General features: G+C 40.5%; 1 protein-coding gene across 1 annotated transcript; it reads right to left on the reverse strand.

Annotated features, from left to right (window-relative positions):
• Window positions 1–15932: 15932 nt before the first annotated feature.
• On the reverse strand, window positions 15933–21144 carry LOC143496527 (serine/threonine-protein kinase pim-2-like). The gene is made up of 8 exons (XM_076992696.1): window positions 20965–21144; window positions 20294–20431; window positions 17902–18075; window positions 17697–17791; window positions 17299–17349; window positions 16658–17033; window positions 16370–16546; window positions 15933–16039 (listed from the first exon to the last, which is right to left on the reverse strand). Exons 1-8 carry the CDS (start codon window positions 21050–21052, stop codon window positions 15933–15935), a joined length of 1206 nt encoding a protein of 401 aa, XP_076848811.1. The 5' UTR covers window positions 21053–21144.
• Window positions 21145–21878: the final 734 nt, after the last annotated feature.

The raw sequence follows: 21878 nt of genomic DNA on the forward strand, positions 1-21878 counted from the left end.
AGGTGTTACACCGAGAACTTGTGACCTATCGAGATCTGTTACTCCTCACTAGCCTGGGCAGCGGTCCGCTCGCATTACTGTTAGTATATCAATATATAGTAACGCACCGCTTTTAATGACCAGTAACGTCAACGGCGTTGTAACGACAGGAAAAGTAATTAATTATATTATCCCTTTACTGACAAAATGACGCCATTACCTAACGCTGTTAAAAATAATGCATTCTTATTATTGTAATAATAATTATATTATAAATAATTATTGTTATTTGCAACACTGTATATGAATAACTGATGATTGATTGATTGATTGATTGATTATTATTAGTTCCATGTAATTTTTTGTAATGAGTTTACTGGTCTGGCCCCCTTGAGGTCCGATTAAGTTGTATTCGGCCCCCAGACCAAAATGAGTTTTTTGCTACTTTGACGATGCAAAACCCATAAAATGCAGGTGGTGGAGGTGAACCTTCAGCACAAGTCCATCTACAGTGGGTGGCAGAGTGAGCACTGGTGGGTGCTCAACAATTCTACTGGATAGATGCAGAGGTGAGTCATGGGAACAGGTTCACAATTTCAGTAAGAATGGACATGCTACTGTCAACGTCCCTTCAACCTAATCTTTTCTTTGTATTTGTAGCTTACCCTTCACCACTTTGCCAGCGCTAGTGCCGTGGCCTGCATCAAAGTAACGAAGAGTCTTGACTATAAGTATCAAGACCAGAGGACTTAACAACATCAAGAACTGATCGTCGGGATTATTAGAACAATCACCATTGTCAGTGTGCAAGGAACTGTGAGGAAAGCCAGAAAGAATCACCATCCGTGGACTATTCATCATCACCGTGGACAACCATCAGGATTTCAGATTCGACCGTTATGGGATTTTTGGTTATCAGCAGCTGATTATCAGTGCTCCTGTCACCCTCATCAGACCTCTACAACTAATTCAGAATGCTGCAGCATGACTGGTCTTCAATCTCCCCAAGTTCTCACATGTGACTCCTCTGCTACGCTCTCTTCACTGGCTTCCAGTAGCGGCACGCATCAGATATAAAACCTTGATGCTTGCTTACAAAGCCAAAAATGGACTGGCCCCTCCCTACATGATGTCCATGGTCAAAAGCCGATCCGTACAGCGAATACTCAGAAACTCAAGATGGCTCGACTCGAAACTCCACGGTTAAAGTCTCATGGAAGATAAAGCTCCAGACTATTCTCCGTCCTGGCTCCAAGATGGTGGAACAATATTCCATAAGCTGCTAGGACTGCAGAGTCTATTGCTATCTTCAAGCGTAGACTGAAGACCCACCTGTTTGTTGAGTTCTTACCAGAGCACTAACTCAGCTGATACCACTTGAGGTTGTTCTTTAAATGGTATGTCTGTCGATGGTTATTTGTGCTTCTTGGCAAATGTCTAACTTACAAAAACACTAGATAATGACATGGACTCCTGTAGTTTAGTAGTAGTCTGACTCAATGGTATCTTGAATCCTGCAGTGTCTACTGCAGGGGTCACCAACATTTTTGAAACTGGGAGCTACTTCTTGAATACCAATTATAGCGGAGGGCTACCAGATTGATACACATCAATGGAACGAAAGTTGTTGAGGGGGGGGTGGGGGGTCGATTGCTAAGCGGACATCCAGCTGCCAGATGCTCAGGTACCAGATCAGGAACAGAGGATTCACATGTCTAACTGAACTGTTCAAATATGAGTGCTTAGGGAGGTGTTGTAATGCAGAGAGAAATAAACCACATTGGTCTCCCTGTTACCGTGCGTAGATGTTTTGCAGATTTGCAGCAAGGCAGGCTCACTAGTCGTAGCTCTTCACAGAAGAAGAAGCTCCTGAGAGCCCTGAATGCCTGTATTTCAGTCAGATGCCCTGCGTTTGGAGAGGACTACGAACAGGTTCAGTTAAACAACCTCTGAGCCATTCAGAACACATCAGAACCACATGCAGTAGTCTGCAGGAACTGCACACAACCTTCTTTATTTTCTCACTCTGTTGCTGCTGAAGTCCAGGAGCAATGCTCTTCTGATGTACTGTCTTCCACAGGATGCCCATGAGTTCCTGATGATGTGTTTGCTTCAGCTAAAAAAGGAGGGAGAGACACTCAGGGTTTCCTCCTTCTCTTACATCTGCCCTGTTGCAAATTTTTCAGTGGTGAGCAGTCTGACATTATCCACAAACATGCAGTAGAAACTAAAGTGACTAATGACATCTTGCTACCCTGACAAGGCACTACATCAGTGACGTAGCTGAGGAGAAAGGAGAAAGCTGGTTAACATTCAATGATTCAAAGGTTTCAAAAATGAATGAGCCAGCAATCCTTAAGCGCAGGGCAAGAACAGCCTACCTGCTCTTCTACATGCAAAGATAGGAGCTCACCTTCTCACTGAGGTATAGTAGGGGCAGTATCCCCCTAAACCCAACTCCATGCCAGGTCCAAGTGAAGATGACTGAAATGATGACTGACAGAATTTCCAGCATCCTGTCCTCTAAGCCCTGTTTGTCCTTTCAACCCCATTACCATCTTCAACCCCGTTACCCTAGTCTCAACCCTGTCACACCTACATTTTAATACATAATTTTAAAAAAATGCATTGAAAAGTAATTTAATGTTTGTTGACTTCTGTCTAAAATGTTGAGTTATTATAAGCTTATTGATTTTTGTGAAGATTCTTTAGTTGAACCACACTTTTAATGAAAAATGACAAGAGCGCTTTCATGAAAAGGGACATTTCAGACTTTGGTATTGCAAAAAAGTGAGATTCTATATCATATTTGTATTCACAGTTATTGAATTAGTGTTGAGGATATCTGATGAATATGAAAATATTGATTTCTTCAGAAATGCATTTTATGATCATATTCAGAGAGCTTCCACTGTGTACGTAATGGGGTTGAAGAAAAACATTGCCCAGATCTTGAAAAAATGACCAATAATAATAAAGAGCTAATGCCTGAGATGAGGAAATATGATTTTCTGATTGGTAAAAATATCCTTAATGCTGTGATGTATACAGAGAAATTATACATTTAAGCAAAAAATTTGAAAATGTCAAAGTCCAATTTGAACCATTATAGTGGAGTGACCCAGGTGTGTCGGAGTCCTGCCAAGCACTTAACGATTCGGTGAACGAGTCTTTTGAAGGAATCTATTTAGTGAACTGATTCTAATGATTCAGTTCATCTAAAACACATATGTCAAAGTCAAGGCCCGCGAGGGTCCGCGCGGCGAAAATGACGTAATCGCAGTGGCTCTGCCTGTGCGCGAGGGTCTCGCGTGCTGTCGATTCTCGAGGTCGTGCACATCTCAAATTTTGTAACTTTGCGCGCGCCACGCCTCAACGCAATGAACAAAGTCATGTTTGCAGGGTTCATACACCTTTATAAGGTGGAATTAAAGCACTTGTACGTCACTTTAAAGGTCCATTTCAATATTTCCCAGCACGTTAAACTTAATTAAGTTAAATATTTATACATATACTCGAAATGGTTCGAAATAATTCGCTTTTTATCACATTATTTAATGGTTGTTTTTTATTTTCAAAACGCTCAATCTTAACGTCTTCATGATCTCTCATGTTTCGTCCTGGAATTACAAGAGGCTCGTATTTGTTAACGTAACGTAATACAGCAATTTGTTGTGAAACGAAGTAGTTACAATTTCAAGCATTTTCAAGTACTTTAGCCTAAATTCCAGCACTTTTCAAACCTGCAACACAAAGCAACATTAAAATTCGGAGTCGCGCACTATGGTCACTCGCGAAAGTATAAACCTAAATCAGCAGTCAAAGCAGACATCAACGTTCAGCTATCCCCCTCCTCAAAAATGGCTAAACGTAAGGTGGACACTGAGAACAGGGGTTTCAAGCCAGGTTGGAGGCAGAGTACATGTACTGCGATACTGAGAAATGTTCATAAGAAAGGCCTGTGATTATATTTTGTTGATTTACTACCCCCTTGTGGTCGGATTTGAGTTAGGTTTCGTTTTGCTGAAAGTCAGTCAGTCGAGCATGATTGCCTGTAGCACGGCAGAGAGACAGTGTTTCCAGCATTTTTAAACCTGCACCTGAGTGAGTGAGAAGACAACATGTTAAAAACACACACACACAAAATACCTCTGACACTATCAGATGTAAAGCCCCACCTTGATGAAGTAGCTGGTTCAAAGCACAAGCTGGGACATGAATAACATTGTAAAGTTTCAGGCATCACCTGTTACAGGGAGCAGGAAAAGCCAACCAACACTTGGGTTCATTGCACAATATCACCATCAGCACACAATATTGCACAATGATAAAGATTTTACAGTAGTCTACTAACTACAGTCACAGCTAAATTAAGAATACACCATACATAATAAACATACAAGATTCGGTTATATTTGAGTGTAGTGGAAATTCCCCCAAATGCTCATGATACAACCAAACAGACAGCCTGCCTGCACAAGCACATAAAGGAACACACACTCAGCAGCAAGGAGCTGTTCAAGTGGGACACGTGCAGGAAGGGGTTCCTCTAGTGAAGATGGAACTGAAGCAGAAGCTGCCATTCTGCAACGCCGCGGGCAGACCTTCGACAAGGGGGAGGAGCCGTCTTCCTGCCCATCATGCCTCTTCCTCTGAGACCCTGCTGATACACAAGGGTTTGCAGATCCACACTGAAATCCTTCAAGAAAAGTGGTGAATGACCGGCACACGTGGATTCTTTGCATTTTTTAATCATGTTTCATTTTCCCTCATTGTTGTTTAGCCAGACATCTGCACCCTGAAGGAAGAACCAACCAAGCTTGAGTGGTGGGTAAACACGTTGGTGAAGACAGGATTGTATCTGCAGGATTGTACGTGACTGTTCCACTTTTCATCCTGCTCTCCTCTGTCCTGGTCCTATGGAGGCCAGTAGGGGGCGTGTGCTGTGTCTTGGAGAAAGGGTTGGGTTCCTGTACACCATCTCTACTACTGCATCTCAGTCTTCTGCCTGAACAGAGCTCACCTTGGTTGGCTGTATGGGTTTTTGTTTTGATGCTTAACTCCTCAACCCTGCTTACCTACAACTAAAGATGGAAATAGGTGCAGATGAAGGACTAATGTGCATAATATGTAATAGTTTTGGTTAAGGTTTAAATAAAGGTTAAGGGAACTCACTTATCCAATAGCTCACTGTAGGTTACGGGATATAACTAACCAACTTCACAAAGTTCCTTGCTATAAACAGTAGCCTGCTTTGTCAGAGGTTTACCATACAGCTACAGTTACTAAGGGGTTGGCATATAAAACGTATGATTAAGTATTTTATAGGGAATAGGTGTTATTATACATTTACCTTTATCTGATACTTATTAGGAGTTAATCTGGCCTGCTATGGATATAACTAAGAAAAGTTGGTTAAGCAATTAACTAGATTTATCTATTAACAACTAGATTAATTTATTATCAAACAGTACTATTCTAAATCAATGTATGAAAAGGTAGTTATTCTCATGGAAACAGTTATACAGACCAGTGCAGGGTGTCTCAGTGTGCAAGAAAGCAGAGGGGAAGAGAGGAAAACAGAAGAGACCCTACACCAAACTCTTCTTCCTTTAACACCCGGCGCATATCAAAGGAACCGCAGTAATCAACAACAGGTTAATCTGTGGGAATCTGTTTGATGATATAACCAACATAGTACATTTACACACAGGACCCCCACCTCTGTGTCTCTACCTTCTTTCTGAACTGAAGACGTAGTCTTTCCCACTACACAACATGCTGCAAAATGAGTCCAAGCAAGCCTGGCAAATACACAGATAAACCAAAACACAAACGGTCAGTTTTAGCCCATTTCAATGGGGACTCCTTGAGTCACACTTCCCCCACTATGCCTATGTATGACCTCCAGGGAAAGACCACCCTCTGTTACCACTCATGGTTTAACACAGGAACATCAAATCCTGCATCCCACACAGAAACATAACATTCTGACACTTCTGCATGGCCTTGACCTGTTCGCCCTGTGAGTGACCGGCAGACAAGGCACAGGGTCTGGTTCAGGTAGGGTGTCAAGAAGTAGCATGTGTTTATTTAATCCCCATGTAGAGGCAAGAAAACTATTTACAGAAACAAACCAAGACATAAAAAACCCAAAATGTGATAGTTCACAAGTTCCTCACATCAATTGTCACACTGCACAGTTCAAGCATCAAGAACATTTCTTACTTTCAGCATTACATACTCTCCCACCAAAAACCTGCTCAAACAAGTCTCATCAGGCCTTTTATAGTGCTACACAGGAAGTGGTGTGATGTCACTTCCTGGATTTTTGGTGGTAAAACCCAACCCATAAAAGCACTCTACACATAGTTGCCAGGTTCGCAGTTTTCACGCCAAATTGGGCTGGTTTGAAAATCCAACCGCAGGTAAAAATTCTGGGGTTGCTGGGTGCAGTTTTTTGGGCAGGAGTTACAAATCAAAACTAAGAATCGATCCCGATATAATAGTCAATTTTAGTTTAGGCCCTTCAGAAGCCTAAACTAGCCCAAACCCTAAAGTTGTTGACTGAAGGGCGGGTTTTACACTGAATTTGTGCGGGATATTTTTGTAGGACCTGGCAACCCTGACTCTACAGAACCCAATCTGTTTTCTCAACAAAACAACATGGCTGCCTTTCTCTGCATACCAGTCACTGGTATTGCTCAAATAAAATGAACATTTTTCATTACATACATTATATAACCTTTCCTTTTTTCTGTGCAGGTTCTCCCTTGGTAAGCTGATTAATATTACTCAATAAAAAGTAAATTGCATCCTATGTGTCTTCATTTAGTTATTAACTTACATAATGAAATCAATGTCAATACTTATGTTGTGTACATTGTGGTGAAGGGTAGCTCCATCACATGCCCCATTTGGGTGCCAGCAGGTTTCGTGCTTATGAGATTGTAGGTCAATGTCTAGGAAATGACCTGCAGAAGCTTCTTTTGTCAGGTTCTCAACAGCTTACTGGTCATCTGAAGAGGTGCAGCTACGGTGGTCTTATTTTATCCATGATTCTTTGGGTTTACAGTATGTCCTCTGAAAGAATGTTTTGAACACATCCAGCATTTGGCAAGGAACATTGTAGGAGTCCTCCACCTAGAAATAATGAAATCAGAGCTGGCTGAAATTATGCTGGCTGCTCCTGACTAGTTAGTTGATGTTTTGTTTTTTGTGTTTATAGGTGACGTATTCCTTGAAACTTCTTACCTCAAGTCTGAAACGGCATGTTTTAGAAGTGGATGCTAGTTTTGCCTGCAATTTCCTCTTCTTTTCCACTGTACACAGTGTGGCATGTACTCATGTATTTAACCATTTAAATACATTTCTGCCCATATCAGAGTTGGCCTCAGTGGGAATATGCAGATATGTGGCCAGTTGGTCTTTTGCTGGTGAACCTACATCAGCATGTTCTATCTAGAGCCTTTCTCTGGCATATCTCTGCAAGGCATCATGGGTATATGAGGCCAGAGAAGCTTCTAGAGTTCTTTGTCATTGTAATGATGATCAAAGTTCCACAGCAAGCAAAAATTATCATTTGAGTAACCTGATTTTTAATTTTTACAAGTTGATTGTCTTATGCACATAGTTGATTAGGGAAAATAAAGAGAGGGTCACAAACTATAGTGGATGATTTCTGATAAATTGATGTCCTAATTCAGCCTATTTGACATGAGTGCTTTAATTCGCCTAAATGCATTATGAACCTAAAATAGATTTATGAGGAAATGGTACAGTGCAATCTGTGCAAACTTACTGTGATGATAGTTAAGGATTCATACTCTCATGCAGCAGTGGAATTCTTTTGGAATTATGGGAGATTTCTGAGAAACTGATAACCAATTTCTGAGAAATTTATTTCCAAGCCCTAAGAACATTTAAGACTTCAATGTGGATTTTTGAAAAATGGTACAGCAGAATCTGTCTACATTTGCACCGGGGGATAAACAAAGACTACCCACTCTTGGGTGGTAGTAGAATTTTTTTGGCATCATGGGAAAATTCAGACAAATAGGAAACCACAGTCTCATTATATATATATATATATATATATATATATGTGTGTGCGTGTATAATATATATATATATATATATATATATATATATATATATATATATATATATATATATATATATATATATATATATATTGTATATTTTATTATTATGTATATACAGGGCAGTCATGGCCTGGTGGTAGGGAACTGGTCTTGTGACCGGAGAGTCGTGGGTTCGATTCACAGACCTGAGGCCATGACTGAGGTGCCCTTGAGCAAGGCACCTAACCCTAACTGCTCCCCGGGCTAGGGCTGCTCACTGCTCTGGGCACATGTGATCCACAGCCCCCTAGTAATCATTTAGTGTGTGTGTGTGTGTGTGTGTGTGTGTGTTCTAACTGCACAGATGGGTAAAAAGCGGAGGACAAATTTCGATTGCGGTGAAAAATCACAATTGACAAAATATGGCACAATTACATTTTTATTTACATTTTATATATAATGTATGTATATGTACATACAACTACGTATAACTTAACTTTTATATTATCATATTTACCATATCACATTTTATATTTACATTTTTACTTTGACATTTACACAGCTGAATGAGAACATATTTGCAGCTCGCAATGTTAAACATGCAGTTTCGAGTGCAGGTGATGAGGTGTTGATATTCCAAAACCCCAATAAAAAACACAGAAAATAATGATCATGAATACTGGACACCTAAAAATTCTGAGCATTTATATGCTTTCTCTGGGGAGAAATGGGAAAAAGACTTGGGTCCTATTGAAGAAAAACTGGCAACTGACACTTTCATCTAAACTCGTCATGTGACCTTCGCTTCGTCACATTACTTAACTCTCACTCTCACACTATCAAGCACCGTCTCTCACACTCTAAATTAAATAACTGATTTAAATTATTATTAATTTCAGCTGAAATACATTTTGGACACTAGCCGTCCAGAAACAGAGCTTATCATTAAAGATGGTGATGTCTGTCTAAGACGTGAGGACTTCTGGAGTCTCGGATTAAACCGATGCGTGGAATCTACTGTATATATTATATATGTTGCAGAATGTTTACTCTAAGAAAAATCTAACTAAATTGATTTTGTTTGCATTTTACTCCGTTTTGTTTTTATAGATTGGGAATGCATGTTTTAAGCTCATCACTGCTGCTCGAAGACATGTAATCAAGAGTCAAATTGTTTTGTGGGTTTATGTAACACATCGTCCTGCCCCTGTCAATGATTTTCATTCTTCTGTTTTAGTGGGTTTTCCTTTCTCCATCTAGATCCGCCCCCTTTTTGTAAGTGCATCACCTGTGTCTCGTTTTCCTCATTTAGATCTTCTATTTAAATCCTTAGTTTGGATACCGTCTTTGCTGGTAGTTGTTTGTGTTTGGTGTGAGTTACGATTTCTTAGAATTTCCAGACCCTCGTCCCTAGCCGATTGTTGTCTTGGTTGTTCCGGGTGTTTTTGTTTGTAATGTTTTGTCCTTTAGCTGTGAGTTGTTCTGTTCTAGTCAACAGGTGTGTGTCAACGTACAGCAGGTTAGTCCGTTTGGTTGGTTCACAGCGCGGTAGTTGTATGTCGTGAGACTACGTTTGTTGGATTGTTTGCCTTTTCGTGTCTTGGTTCTACTAGTCATGATCATCAAGTTCAATTCATTGTGTCTGTTGTTTTCTTGTTTGGTTATGTTTAATTCTTAAACCATGAGTATGTTGTTTCTTTTACATCCTTATCCTTTCTTTAAGTCATCGCGTGTATTATTCGTTAGTCTTTAGTCTGCCTTTGTTTAGAATAGGGATCTTTTGTTATTGAGCACTTGTGATTCCTGTAACCCCTTGTATACAAGATGCCCCGTCGATCTCGTCGTCGTGCTTCCAGATTGTCTGTCAGTGGTGCGTCTCCAAGTTTGTCTGTTGAATGTGTATCACTGGATTCTACCCCCGTTAATGTGGAATGTTTAAATAAAACCCCTGACTCCTTGCATGTGTGTCCGCCTCCGGTTACCAACGAATCTCGTTACAGATTAATGTCCTTTTTTTTTGTATGGGTATTTTTATACAGTTCCTAATTATTTTTTAAATGGGGCAAAGATGTTCACATTGTGGACATGTATGTCATTCCCACGTGGAAGACATCGGATGTGGACCCACTGTCAAGCTTACCGGTAATATTGTTATAAGGCACTTATATAAGTCACACTCATAAATGCACATAATTTTGTACAAATACGAAGTAATCTTTTTATATTTCTCTACAATACCAGGACAGTCAGTGCTCCAAGGATGCTATTTTGTTTCCTGCATGGAATAGGCAACAGGATCAGGCATATCACTTTTTGCTATGCGTTGAGTTACAATTATTAAGATAGATATTTAGAGATTCTTTTCTGATTCTGATAGAACAAAATAATAAGTTGCCTATCTGGTCATTTTTAAATATGCCCAATGCAGGTTTTACTGGTAGCAGAGAAAGAGATCATTTTTCTAGACTCTTTACTGCCTGATGGTTTTTCGAGATGAGGCCTACAGAACTAACTATATTTAGGTTAAGATAAAATAATATTTACTGAAGTAAAACTTGATTTACTTTATTGCCTCTATGGCTCCAGGTTTAAGTAAGAGCCTTGTTCTACGGCTCATGTCATGTCTTCCTCAAAACCTGCTGTGAACAGAAAGGTTAGCCATGAGCACAGACAATATCTGGAGAAGTGGGAGATAGACTACTTTTTCGTAGAGCTCAGGGGCATGTCGACATGTATTATATGCTCAGATAAAGTTGCTGTGCACAAGGAGTACAATATCAGATGTCATTACACAACTAAACATGCTGAGGAATATGCAAAATATCAGGGAGAAGAGAGAAAGTGCTGTGCCGCCAAGCTTAAAACATGTCTACTGCGGCAACAAGATTTTTCCAAGAAGGCAAGCAAAGAAAGTGATGCTGCTGTCGAAGTAAGCTACGTGATGAGTGAGGTGATTGCTAAGGCTGGAAAGCCATTCAAAGATGGCGAGTTCATCAAAAAGTGCATGTTAAATGCTGCAAGTAGTCTGTCCAGAAAAGAAGGGTCAGTTTAGTAACATCAGCCTTTCAGCCAACACAGTGGCAGAGCGCATTTCTGACCTGTCAGGTAACATTTATGATCAACTGCGTGAGAAAGCTAAACATTTCCATGCATACTCTGTTGCTCTTGATGAGAGCACAGACGTCACTGACACGCAGCTCGCAATTTATGTCCGTGGTGTTGACGGTTGTTTTGAAGTAATGGAGGAGTTGCTCACAGTGATTCCAATGCATGGCCAGACCACTGCTCAGGAGATATTTTGGAAGATGCCATTGTGGATGCTGGCTTGCTATGGAAGAGTTTTGCTGGAATAACAACCGACAGAGCACCATCAACGACAGGGAGGAAGAATGGACTCGTGGGACTTGTTCAAAGAAAACTGGAGGAAGAAGGTGTGGAAGAGGCTATTGCTCTCCATTGCATTATCCATCAGCAGGCCCTTTGCAGCAAATGCCTGACGTTTGACAGTGTGATGTTTGATGTTGTGAAATGCATCAAACATATCAGAACCAGGGGCTTGAAGCACCGTCAGTTCCGTTTTGGGGGGAAATAGACTCATCATATGAGGATGTGCTCTACTTCACAGAGATACGCTGGCTTAGCAGGGGAAACGTCTTGAAGAGGTTTTTTGAGTTGAGAGCAGAAGTGAAAGCCTTCATGGAGAAGGATGGGATGGCTGTTCCTGTACTTAGTGATCCCAAGTTGATCATGGACTTAGCTTTTCTGGTTGACATCACACCGGAGCTGAATGTACTGAAGAAGAAATTACAAGGCCAGGGGCAGCTTGTGAGTGCTGCCTATGACAACATCAGAGCATTCTCCACAAAACTTGGGTTGTGAAAAGCCCAGCTTTCTCAGACAAACCTCTGCCATTTCCCAGCATGCAAGGCACTCATGGATTCAGGCACACCATTCAGTGGTGAGAAGTATGCTGATGCCATTGTAAAGCTCCAGGAAGAATTCTGATCCCTTCTCCTTCGATGTGAAAGATGCTCCTCTTGAGCTTCAAATGGAGCTAATTGACCTGCAGTGCAATTCTGAACTCAAAGCCAAGTTCAGGGAGGTGAGTGGAAAAGCAGAGAACCTTGGACAATTTTTGAGAGAATTGTCCCCCACCTTCCCTGAGCTTTCCAAGATGTTCAAGCGGACCATGTGCCTTTTTGGAAGTACCTATCTCTGTGAAAAGCTCTTCTCCACCATGAACTTTAATAAGTCAAAGTTCCGGTCCAAACTTACTGATGAGCATCTTCAAGCCATACTGAGGGTCTCAGTTGCTTCTTCCCTCAAGCCAGATGTGGCTCAGCTGTGTAAGATGAAGTGCTGCCAGGTCTCTGGTAGCAAGGAGTAGGAGGAAGAAAGAGGAGCCAATGTTCTGAAGAACTGTTCATGTTCTGAATTGTTATTATTGTTAGTTAAGTTATACTACTACTATATATATAAAATGTACGTGTATGTACAGTTAGGGCCAGAAATATTTGGACAGTGACACAAGTTTTGTTATTTTAGCTGTTTACAAAAACATGTTCAGAAATACAATTATATGTAATATGGGGTGAAAGTGCACACTCCCAGCTGCAATATGAGAGTTTCCACATCCAAATCGGAGAAAGGGTTTAGGAATCATAGCTCTGTAATGCATAGCCTCCTCTTTTTCAAGGGACCAAAAGTAATTGGACAATGAACTCTAAGGGCTGCAATTAACTCTGAAGGCGTCTCCCTCGTTAACCTGTAATCAATGAAGTAGTTAAAAGGTCTGGGTTGATTCCAGGTGTGTGGTTTTGCATTTGGAAGCTGTTGCTGTGACCAGACAACATGCGGTCAAAGGAACTCTCAATTGAGGTGAAGCAGAACATCCTGAGGCTGAAAAAAAAGAAAGAATCCATCAGAGAGACAGCAGACATGCTTGGAGTAGCAAAATCAACAGTCAGGTACATTCTGAGAAAAAAGGAATTGACTGGTGAGCTTGGGAACTCAAAAAGCCCTGGGCGTCCACGGATGACAACAGTGGTGGATGATCGCCGCATACTTTCTTTGGTGAAGAAGAACCCGTTCACAACATCAACTGAAGTCCAGAACACTCTCAGGGAAGTAGGTGTATCTGTCTCTAAGTCAACAGTAAAGAGAAGACTCCATGAAAGTAAATACAAAGGGTTCACATCTAGATGCAAACCATTCATCAATTCCAAAAATAGACAGGCCAGAGTTAAATTTGCCGAAAAACACCTCAAGAAGCCAGCTCAGTTCTGGAAAAGTATTCTATGGACAGATGAGACAAAGATCAACCTGTACCAGAATGATGGGAAGAAAAAAGTTTGGAGAAGAAAGGGAACGGCACATGATCCAAGGCACACCACATCCTCTGTAAAACATGGTGGAGGCAACGTGATGGCATGGGCATGCATGGCTTTCAATGGCACTGGGTCACTTGTGTTTATTGATGACATAACAGCAGACAAGAGTAGCCGGATGAATTCTGAAGTGTACCGGGATATACTTTCAGCCCAGATTCAGCCAAATGCTGCAAAGTTGATTGGACGGCGCTTCATAGTACAGATGGACAATGACCCCAAGCATACAGCCAAAGCTACCCAGGAGTTCATGAGTGCAAAAAAGTGGAACATTCTGCAATGGCCAAGTCAATCACCAGATCTTAACCCAATTGAGCATGCATTTCACTTGCTCAAATCCAGACTTAAGACGGAAAGACCCACAAACAAGCAAGACCTGAAGGCTGCAGCTGTAAAGGCCTGGCAAAGCATTAAGAAGGAGGAAACCCAGCGTTTGGTGATGTCCATGGGTTCCAGACTTAAGGCAGTGATTGCCTCCAAAGGATTTGCAACAAAATATTGAAAATAAAAATCTTTTGTTTGGGTTATGTTTATTTGTCCAACTACTTTTGACCTCCTAAAATGTGGAGTGTTTGTAAAGAAATGTGTACAATTCCTACATTTTCTATCAGATATTTTTGTTCAACCCATCAAATTAAACGTTACAATCTGCACTTGAATTCTGTTGTAGAGGTTTCATTTCAAATCCAATGTGGTGGCATGCAGAGCCCAACTCGAAAATTGTGTCACTGTCCAAATATTTCTAGCCCTAACTGTATGTATATATCCGCAGGTACAATTATAATAATTATAATAATTTATATTATTATTATTTATATTACTATTATTATTTAATTATTATTATTACTATTGTTATTATTTTAAACTGTTTACAAAGGTGTCGTAAAATGTAGCAGTAGTGTCGTAAAGTGTTAACGCAAAGTTTGCATGCGCAAAATATCTGCCCGATACGTCCCTGGGCCAATCGCAACACGCATGCGCACATTTTCTCACGCATGCTCGGTACGGATCGGGCAGAGTGTACGGATCAGGGAATCACAGTGGCATATGCCACTGACATCTGTACGTAAGATGTCGATGTTAATGACATATGCCAGCGTAACCTTTACGTAAGATGCCAATGCCTTTCCGTGTTATTACCGCTATTGGGTGGCGTTGTTCAATCAACGATTTCCCAGGCTTTCCCACTGGGACCTACCTTTTCCGGTTTGTTAATGTCGTGTTTTTGTTAATGTTGTTGTGTTTTTGTAATTTGTAATTGGGCTTAGTTAATGTCGCTGTGTTTTTGTAATTTGTAATTGTGCTTAGTTAATGTTGTGATTTTGTTAATGTCATTGGGTTTTTGTTATTTGTAATTGTGTTTAGTTAATGTCGTTGTGTTTTTGTTAATGACATTGTGTTTTTGTCATTTGTAATTGTGCTTAGTAAGTATCGTTGTGGTTGGCACTTCACGGCCACTGTAATGTACAGACCGGTACACACCGTATATGAAGGGAGAATTGAACCCAAATGCCGTTAGAAACCAATAAGGATGAATGCTTATCACTGGGACTGTGTGTATGAAATAAAACACACGCGAACAAACAGAAAGCACAGCATAAAACCACTATGCATACACACAGTGGCAAAACGAAACTCAAAATGATGTGGAAAACTCAACGCGTAAAAATAAAGCACAACCGTAGAATGGAAAACAACGTGGAATACTCAACATGTGAAAAGGCAAAACTAAACCGTATAGACACGGGAGGAAAATAACAAAGGTAACTAAAAGAACGCGGAAGAAACTCAACACGTAAAATGAAACCAAGGACGCCAGGGGAAGTGACCGGCAACAGGCGAACGCCGCAACAAAACAAAACCCTTCCCAAAATAAAAGAGTAACTGACAGGAAGAGATAAGACTGGAGGAAAACTTGAGATGGGCCAGAAGTGGCGCAGGAGGTAGATACTCGAATAAGTAAAAGTAAAAGGTAGAGAGAGAGAACAAGAGAAAGAGAGTAAGGTGGAGAGAAACATTCACACGGGAACGCACTAGGACTGACTCGGTGCCTCTTATGGAGGTAGAAGGTGTGGCATCCAAGCCAGCCCTGACACAGCCAGCAAGGCATCATTACGGGAGCTAGTGTGTTTGGTACACCTTTACTGCCTCCGTCTGCTGCCCTCAAAACTGAATCTATGGAATAGGGAAAAAAAAACCCATTTAGAACTCAGAATAAATAGAGGAACAGTACAGATAGAACAATCCTAAATTGCATTTTTGATTAATAAAGTACTACATATAAGCATATACCACTTAGAGCATTCAATTGTTATATAGTACACTATGCCTGACCCAGATTTTTCTGGTCCATAAGCAACAACTTGATAAGCTCATCCAATATTACATTGCACCTTGCTTATTACTCAATATCAGTGGCCCAGACTATGTAATTTGGTGGCTGTCCTCTAGTCTCATGCCCAGTTCCATTTACTAACCTGACTTAGTTCTGAAGACCTTCTGAAAACCACTGATGTGCCAGAACATCCTCGAGCACAGGACGTTTTTCAGGGTCCTTTTGCAGACACCATGTTAGCAGATGGCGGCAGTCTGTGTGTGTAGCAACGGGATTAGTTGAGAAAGAAAATCAGTTACCATCTGAAACCTCTGATCTGACTGTTCTAATGGCTTATTCAAAGTTTTTAAATGACAGAACTGTACAGAAACCTTCATCACTAACAAAAACTAAAAAGACTGAACAAGTCTTTTTTATAATTTTAAGACGGTTACAAAATGTTGTATTGCCAATTCTCCATTCTTCATTAGTACATTTTATCAATCTGTGGTTGTGTATTACATTACCAGATGAAATAATTACATAAATTATCATTTTGCAATTTAGAATTTCTAGTTATCTTGAAGATGCTTCTGCCTTTTCACCTCTGGATGGGTTTCCCTTGAAGCAGAGGTCTGCCTCAACAATGTCCTCCTCCTTCTCAAAGGGCACATCTCCACAGATAATGCTGTAGAGGAGCACACCCAGACTCCAGATGGTGGCTTGACGGCCCTCATACGTCCTGTCAATCAGCCATTCAGGTGGGCGGTATACCTTGGTGCCTAAGACAACGAGAGAGAATCATCAGTAACAAAATAACAAGTTTATAATAGTCTCTAATTTGATCCCATTTTTTAACTTGAGGTGCACATTTCATTCCTATGGTGAATAACCTTCAAAGCGCCTGTAGGGTTCGGTCTTAAGCAGATCGCCACAACCAAAGTCGATCAACTTGACGTCAAGGGTGTCGGTGTTGACCAGAAGGTTTTCTTCCTTGACGTCTCTATGCAGAACTCCACGGTCACGGCAGTGAAGGACAGCCTGAACCACCTGACGCATGATCAATCGTGCCAGTGGCTCAGGTAGTTGGTATTGGTGCAAGTCCAAGAAATCAAACAGGTCCATGCAGGGGATGGGTCGCTCCAGAATCAAGATGAAGCAGTCGCAATCAAACCATTCTAGCAGCTCCACAATATGCTGACAACGAGGTGGCTTGCACACCATCTCCATTAAAGCCACCTCTAAGGGGAGACTGCGAGTTTCGCCGGGCTAAAATTAGGGAACACATGGTTAGTATGGGTTTGAAGTTTTATAGTGGAATTATGGTTAGCAGGTTAACATGAAAGGGATCTGGATTGGTACCAATCATTAGATGAAACCTGAATCTAAAAGTGAACTGTTTTCCATTCGTGTTGGGAGGAGTCACTGAATGGAAAATTAACAGCTTTGCGTTTATAGTCCCTTTGCAGTTTTACCCATCTAAAAAGTTCCAGACATTGTTGCAATATTACATAAGTAAAGATATTGAACTTACAACAGTGATGAACCGTTCTGTGTGATGCTTCGGCACAAATTTAATGGCGATCTGGTCACATAAAAAACACAGCAAGTGAAGTTGTTTACACAAAACAGTCAGTACATTTAACATATATCTAAGGGCCTGCAGATGGTAGCCACAGCTTCTCAGGTAACTCATAAATCTGGAGTCTGATAAATACTCATCCACAGATTGTCAAGCTTATTACATTGTATAATCAGGATCTTTGTGTTCAAAAAGTGGAAAAAGGTCAAGGCACATTAGATTTGACCACTTGATTGCCATGTGAATAACAAAGGCTCTCTAGGGAAAATAGCTCCTTTCAAAGTTCTAATCACAATCTAAAATAGAAATTAAGTCCCAAAATCATTCTTGTATTGTGTGCTGATGCTCACCTGTTTTCCATCAGCCTTGCGGACTCCTGCATACACTGAGCCGTATCCTCCTGTGCCCAGGAGATCTCCCACAGTGTAGCGTGAATTGAAGCTCACTACATGAAACAAAAACAAGTTACATCATTGTACAACATAAGATTCAGTCAAAATAAATTTCAGCAGGTGTAAAATGCTGGTAGTGTTGAGGGTGCTATTCTAGACAGACCTTTGCACTCCTCCTCTCTCTTCTCTCTCTTCTTCTTCTTTGCCCGCGTCTCCATGGGGTGGGGTGTCAAGTCTTGAGGAGCATCCCCTTTCCTCTTCCTACTCCGCCTCAGAGGTTCCTCTTCTCGCCCTCGCTTTGCAGACAACTTGCAGCTTCTGCTCACCTTGCGCTCAGCTAAAATGAAGAGAACACAATGTTTATGTAACCTTTAAGTAACGTTAGAATTATTTTAACATTAACCAATGGTTGACACATCTGAATTATACAAGTAAAAAAAAAACATATTCCACATTTCAAACAGAATATAATCAAATACAAATAAATTTAATTGAAACAGAAATGCTAGTTGAAATCTTAATCACTGCTGTTTCCCCATGTTTTTCTGCAATAATAATTTTAAATGTGAGCATCCTCTCTTTCTCATCGTCAATCATTTCTAAATCATTTCTTTGAAGAAAATGTAACTCGTGTGCTTGAAGAAAATGTATATGTACTATATGCACTGTAAATACAATTTCATCTTTCTTTGTTTAGACATTAGACTGCAGAAGCCTATGCCAATCTCGCCAGTAAACCACAGAGGGAGTAAATGTAGGCACTCCTTCAATGCTTGCTTTAAAACCATAGGATACATAGGCAGTATCAAAACACAAACTACTGAGAGACAGCAATTTTAGTTGTAATTTTAGAGACCATTTTGTGTTAATGCATCATTTATATTGGGGGTCTTTTATTTTGACATTTGGGGGGTTTGTGTTTTGTGGAGTGGCGAGATTACAGCTCGCGTTGTGTTCGGTGGATTGCTCCTACTTGCGAGGTGGATTAAAAAAAGTTAATAGTCCCATCCGTTGGCTCTAGTGTGGAATTTTGTTGAATAAGGCCTTTGTTCGGAAGCTAGAGTTTATTTTAAACTCCCACGCCTTTCATTACTAACACACCCGATAATTATATCTGAGAATTATATATATGAGCAAATATAGTGTGTGTATCCTTATTTGTAGTAGTAATTCCGATCGCAAGATACATGCAAGGTAGGATGTGTTAGCTCAGTGGAAGTGGAAATTACCCAACACAATTTAGTTTGTATAGGCCAAACTACGGCCCCTTAGGCTTTTTAATCCGACCCGCCAAACCTGTCTAAATGATAGAACGTCATTCATTTCCCCTTTTTACCCTTTCATCTGCAATACCATCGTTTCCCCAATAGATGGCGCATTTATCCAGACACATTGACCACCGTTGGAGTGTAACTTTCCTGCTGCCGTTTTGCCCTTCGGTAAAAATGAGAGGAGCAAAGAAAAGAAAAGAAAAGTGGACACGGAGTGCCGAGTGTCTAAAAAAGAGTGGACAACAAAATATTTTTTCACGGAGGTCCGGCACAATCAACTGACTGCAATAAAACATTCAAGTCTAGTCTTGCTTGTAAGCTCACATTGTCCTTGCCCACAGAAGTGGGTACAAAGCACAAACTCCTTATATCACACAGACTGCTGCTGCATGCCACTGTTTAAAACTGGCCAGGTGATACCCAATACTTAAATAAGCCATGTTACATAGATTACAAAGATTAATAGATATATGCTTTGGCAGCAGTCCAGATGAGGTATCAGAAGCCAGCAAAGCAGCATGACAATGTTTTGTTTAGATTGTTTGGGGGTGTACTAAAATAGTGAAAAATGAAATACATTCAAATTCATTTGTCTTCCTCTGGTCCATCTGGTTCGTTCATTTGTCTTCCCCTGTTTGTAATAAATACTGTCCACATGTTTCATAATACAAATATGCAGTCATGGTCACTTGGCAGTCATGACTGAGTTGTTGTTATTCACATTCCCTTATAATACAGCTGACTGTCGAATGTTTAGGAGCAAGGAAATTTCATGACTGGATTTGTTGCACAGGTGGCATATTGTCACAGTTCCACGCTGGAAAGCACTGAGCTCCTGAGAGTGACCCATTCACAAATGTTTGTAAAAACAGTACGCGTGCCTAGTAAAAATATCTTATCAATGTCTATATGAAAGAAGAGGATCTGCCTCAGAACCTCGCCTTGAACATGGGGTTGAGCAAGGTGTCTCTGCCTCTCCATGTCAGGGCCTAAATGCAAAACACCAACCCAGGGCACAGAGGATGCATGAGCGTGTACTGTTAAGATAATCAGGTCTATAAGAAGGGCTACAGTGCCATGTGAATTCATTACAATGTTGAAGACTATGTGATGTCTCATTTTCTGATAAAACTGATGTTTTGCTGGTCAGGTCATGTGCAGAAAGCTGATGGTTCTGCACCTCTGCCAGACCTTACAAACAAATAAATGTTTTTTTTTCTACTTTATCATGCATGGTTGTTTGGTTTGTTGAATATGCATGTAATCTTCAGTGTTACACAGTACCAGTGTGGAGTGGACCTGTGGGCTGGTGGATGTCCCATATAGATGGTCCTTCTACAGGCATGCTAACATGGCTGACATTTGAGGGTCCGGCCGTACTTCCGCCGTGGATCACTGGCTCTTGGGGGTTGTAGGACACACCTGAAAATCCCACAGCAGGTAAAGTGAAACCCCAGCACGCCTCACAGTGAGGCTCAAATGCCTTGTAAGTGTTTCCCAATGAACAAGTAATTATAAGAAGGGCTATGGTGCCATGTGATGTCATTAGAATGTGGGGAGAAAGCTTAAGAATTTGTGATGTTAGAAATCTGTTTCTTTTTAAAAATGTTTATTTTTATTTGCTTTATTCATGGCCACATGGACAATGTTAACACATATATGTAACATGGTGGGATTTATGAAAATTGTGCTGAGTCAAAGAAATCAAAGAAATAACCCATGCTCCATTAATTATATTATCCTGTACACATGAAATAAAGAGCTTGACAGTCATCAATAGAATAAATATACATGTTATTTTTCTGAACCTTAGAAACCTACTACATAAATGTGTATATTTAATTTTTTATTATTATGAATAAGCCTATGGAAATCCATACTCATAAGAACTAAATATACTGTCTTACATAGAAGTATAAAATTATGTACAGTATATGGAAATGTATTTTTCTCACCATGAGTGGTACAACCTGGTGTGTCTATGAAGTTGTTTTGTTCCTGCCCAGGCCTTGGCTGGTCAATTCTGCAGGGGTAAAAACTCATTCTCAAGGTGAAAAATAGAAAGGATAGAAAGATAGAAAGATCTACAAAAAATAGAAAGTAAATCAGATCTTATTTGTAAGATTTGTAAGGGTTGTAAGTCACAGAGCAAAATCTCATACGATCAGTTCTGAGCTTTTCAGCATCAAAATTGAAATCAAAACATTCCATCTTCCCAACCAAACATTCTAAACCAAACATTCCAAAGTTGAGTAGCACATGTAATATCACAACTTCCAATTTTTTAACCAAAACACCAAATCAGCCAGGCTGCTACAATAACCTGATGCAGCCTGGCTTGTATACACCTTTCATACACCTTTTCCCTGGTCAAAGTCAGGCACTTTCAATGTCTATTTTCTTTCAATTTCTATTTTCAATATTTTCCAGTACCTTACAGCTTAGGTGTAATTACAAATCAGTGATTCTTGAGACAAGGGACAAAACGGGGTTACAAATATACACTGCTCAAAAAAATAAAGGGAACCCTTAAACAACACAATATAATTCCAAGTCAACCACACTTCTGTGAAACCAACCTGTTCAGTTAGGAAGCAACACTGATTGTGAATCAATTTAACCTGCTGTTGTGCAAATGGAATAGACAACAGGTAGAAATGAGAGGCAATTAGCAAGACCCCCCCCCCCCCCCCCCCCTATAAAGGAGTGGTTCTGCAGGTGGGGACCACAGACCACTTCTCAGTACCTATGCTTTCTGGATGATGTTTTGGTCACTTTTGAATGTTGGTGGTCCTTTCACACTCGTGGTAGCATGAGACGGACTCTACAACCCACACGAGTGGCTCAGGTAGTGCAGCTCATCCAGGAT

The sequence above is a fragment of the Brachyhypopomus gauderio genome, unplaced genomic scaffold, assembly GCF_052324685.1.
Source record: "Brachyhypopomus gauderio isolate BG-103 unplaced genomic scaffold, BGAUD_0.2 sc96, whole genome shotgun sequence".
Lineage (NCBI taxonomy): Eukaryota > Metazoa > Chordata > Actinopteri > Gymnotiformes > Hypopomidae > Brachyhypopomus > Brachyhypopomus gauderio.

Excerpts from the sequence above, each read along its gene's own strand:
- LOC143496527 (XM_076992696.1), bottom strand. The coding sequence starts at position 21,052 with ATGAGTTTTTACCCCTGCAGAATTGACCAGCCAAGGCCTGGGCAGGAA. Across the intron at positions 17,350-17,696 it reads GCAAGGCTGATGGAAAACAG|ATCGCCATTAAATTTGTGCC; the intron begins GTGAGCATCAGC and ends TTATGTGACCAG. Across the intron at positions 16,040-16,369 it reads CAAGGGAAACCCATCCAGAG|ACTGCCGCCATCTGCTAACA; the intron begins GTGAAAAGGCAG and ends CTACACACACAG.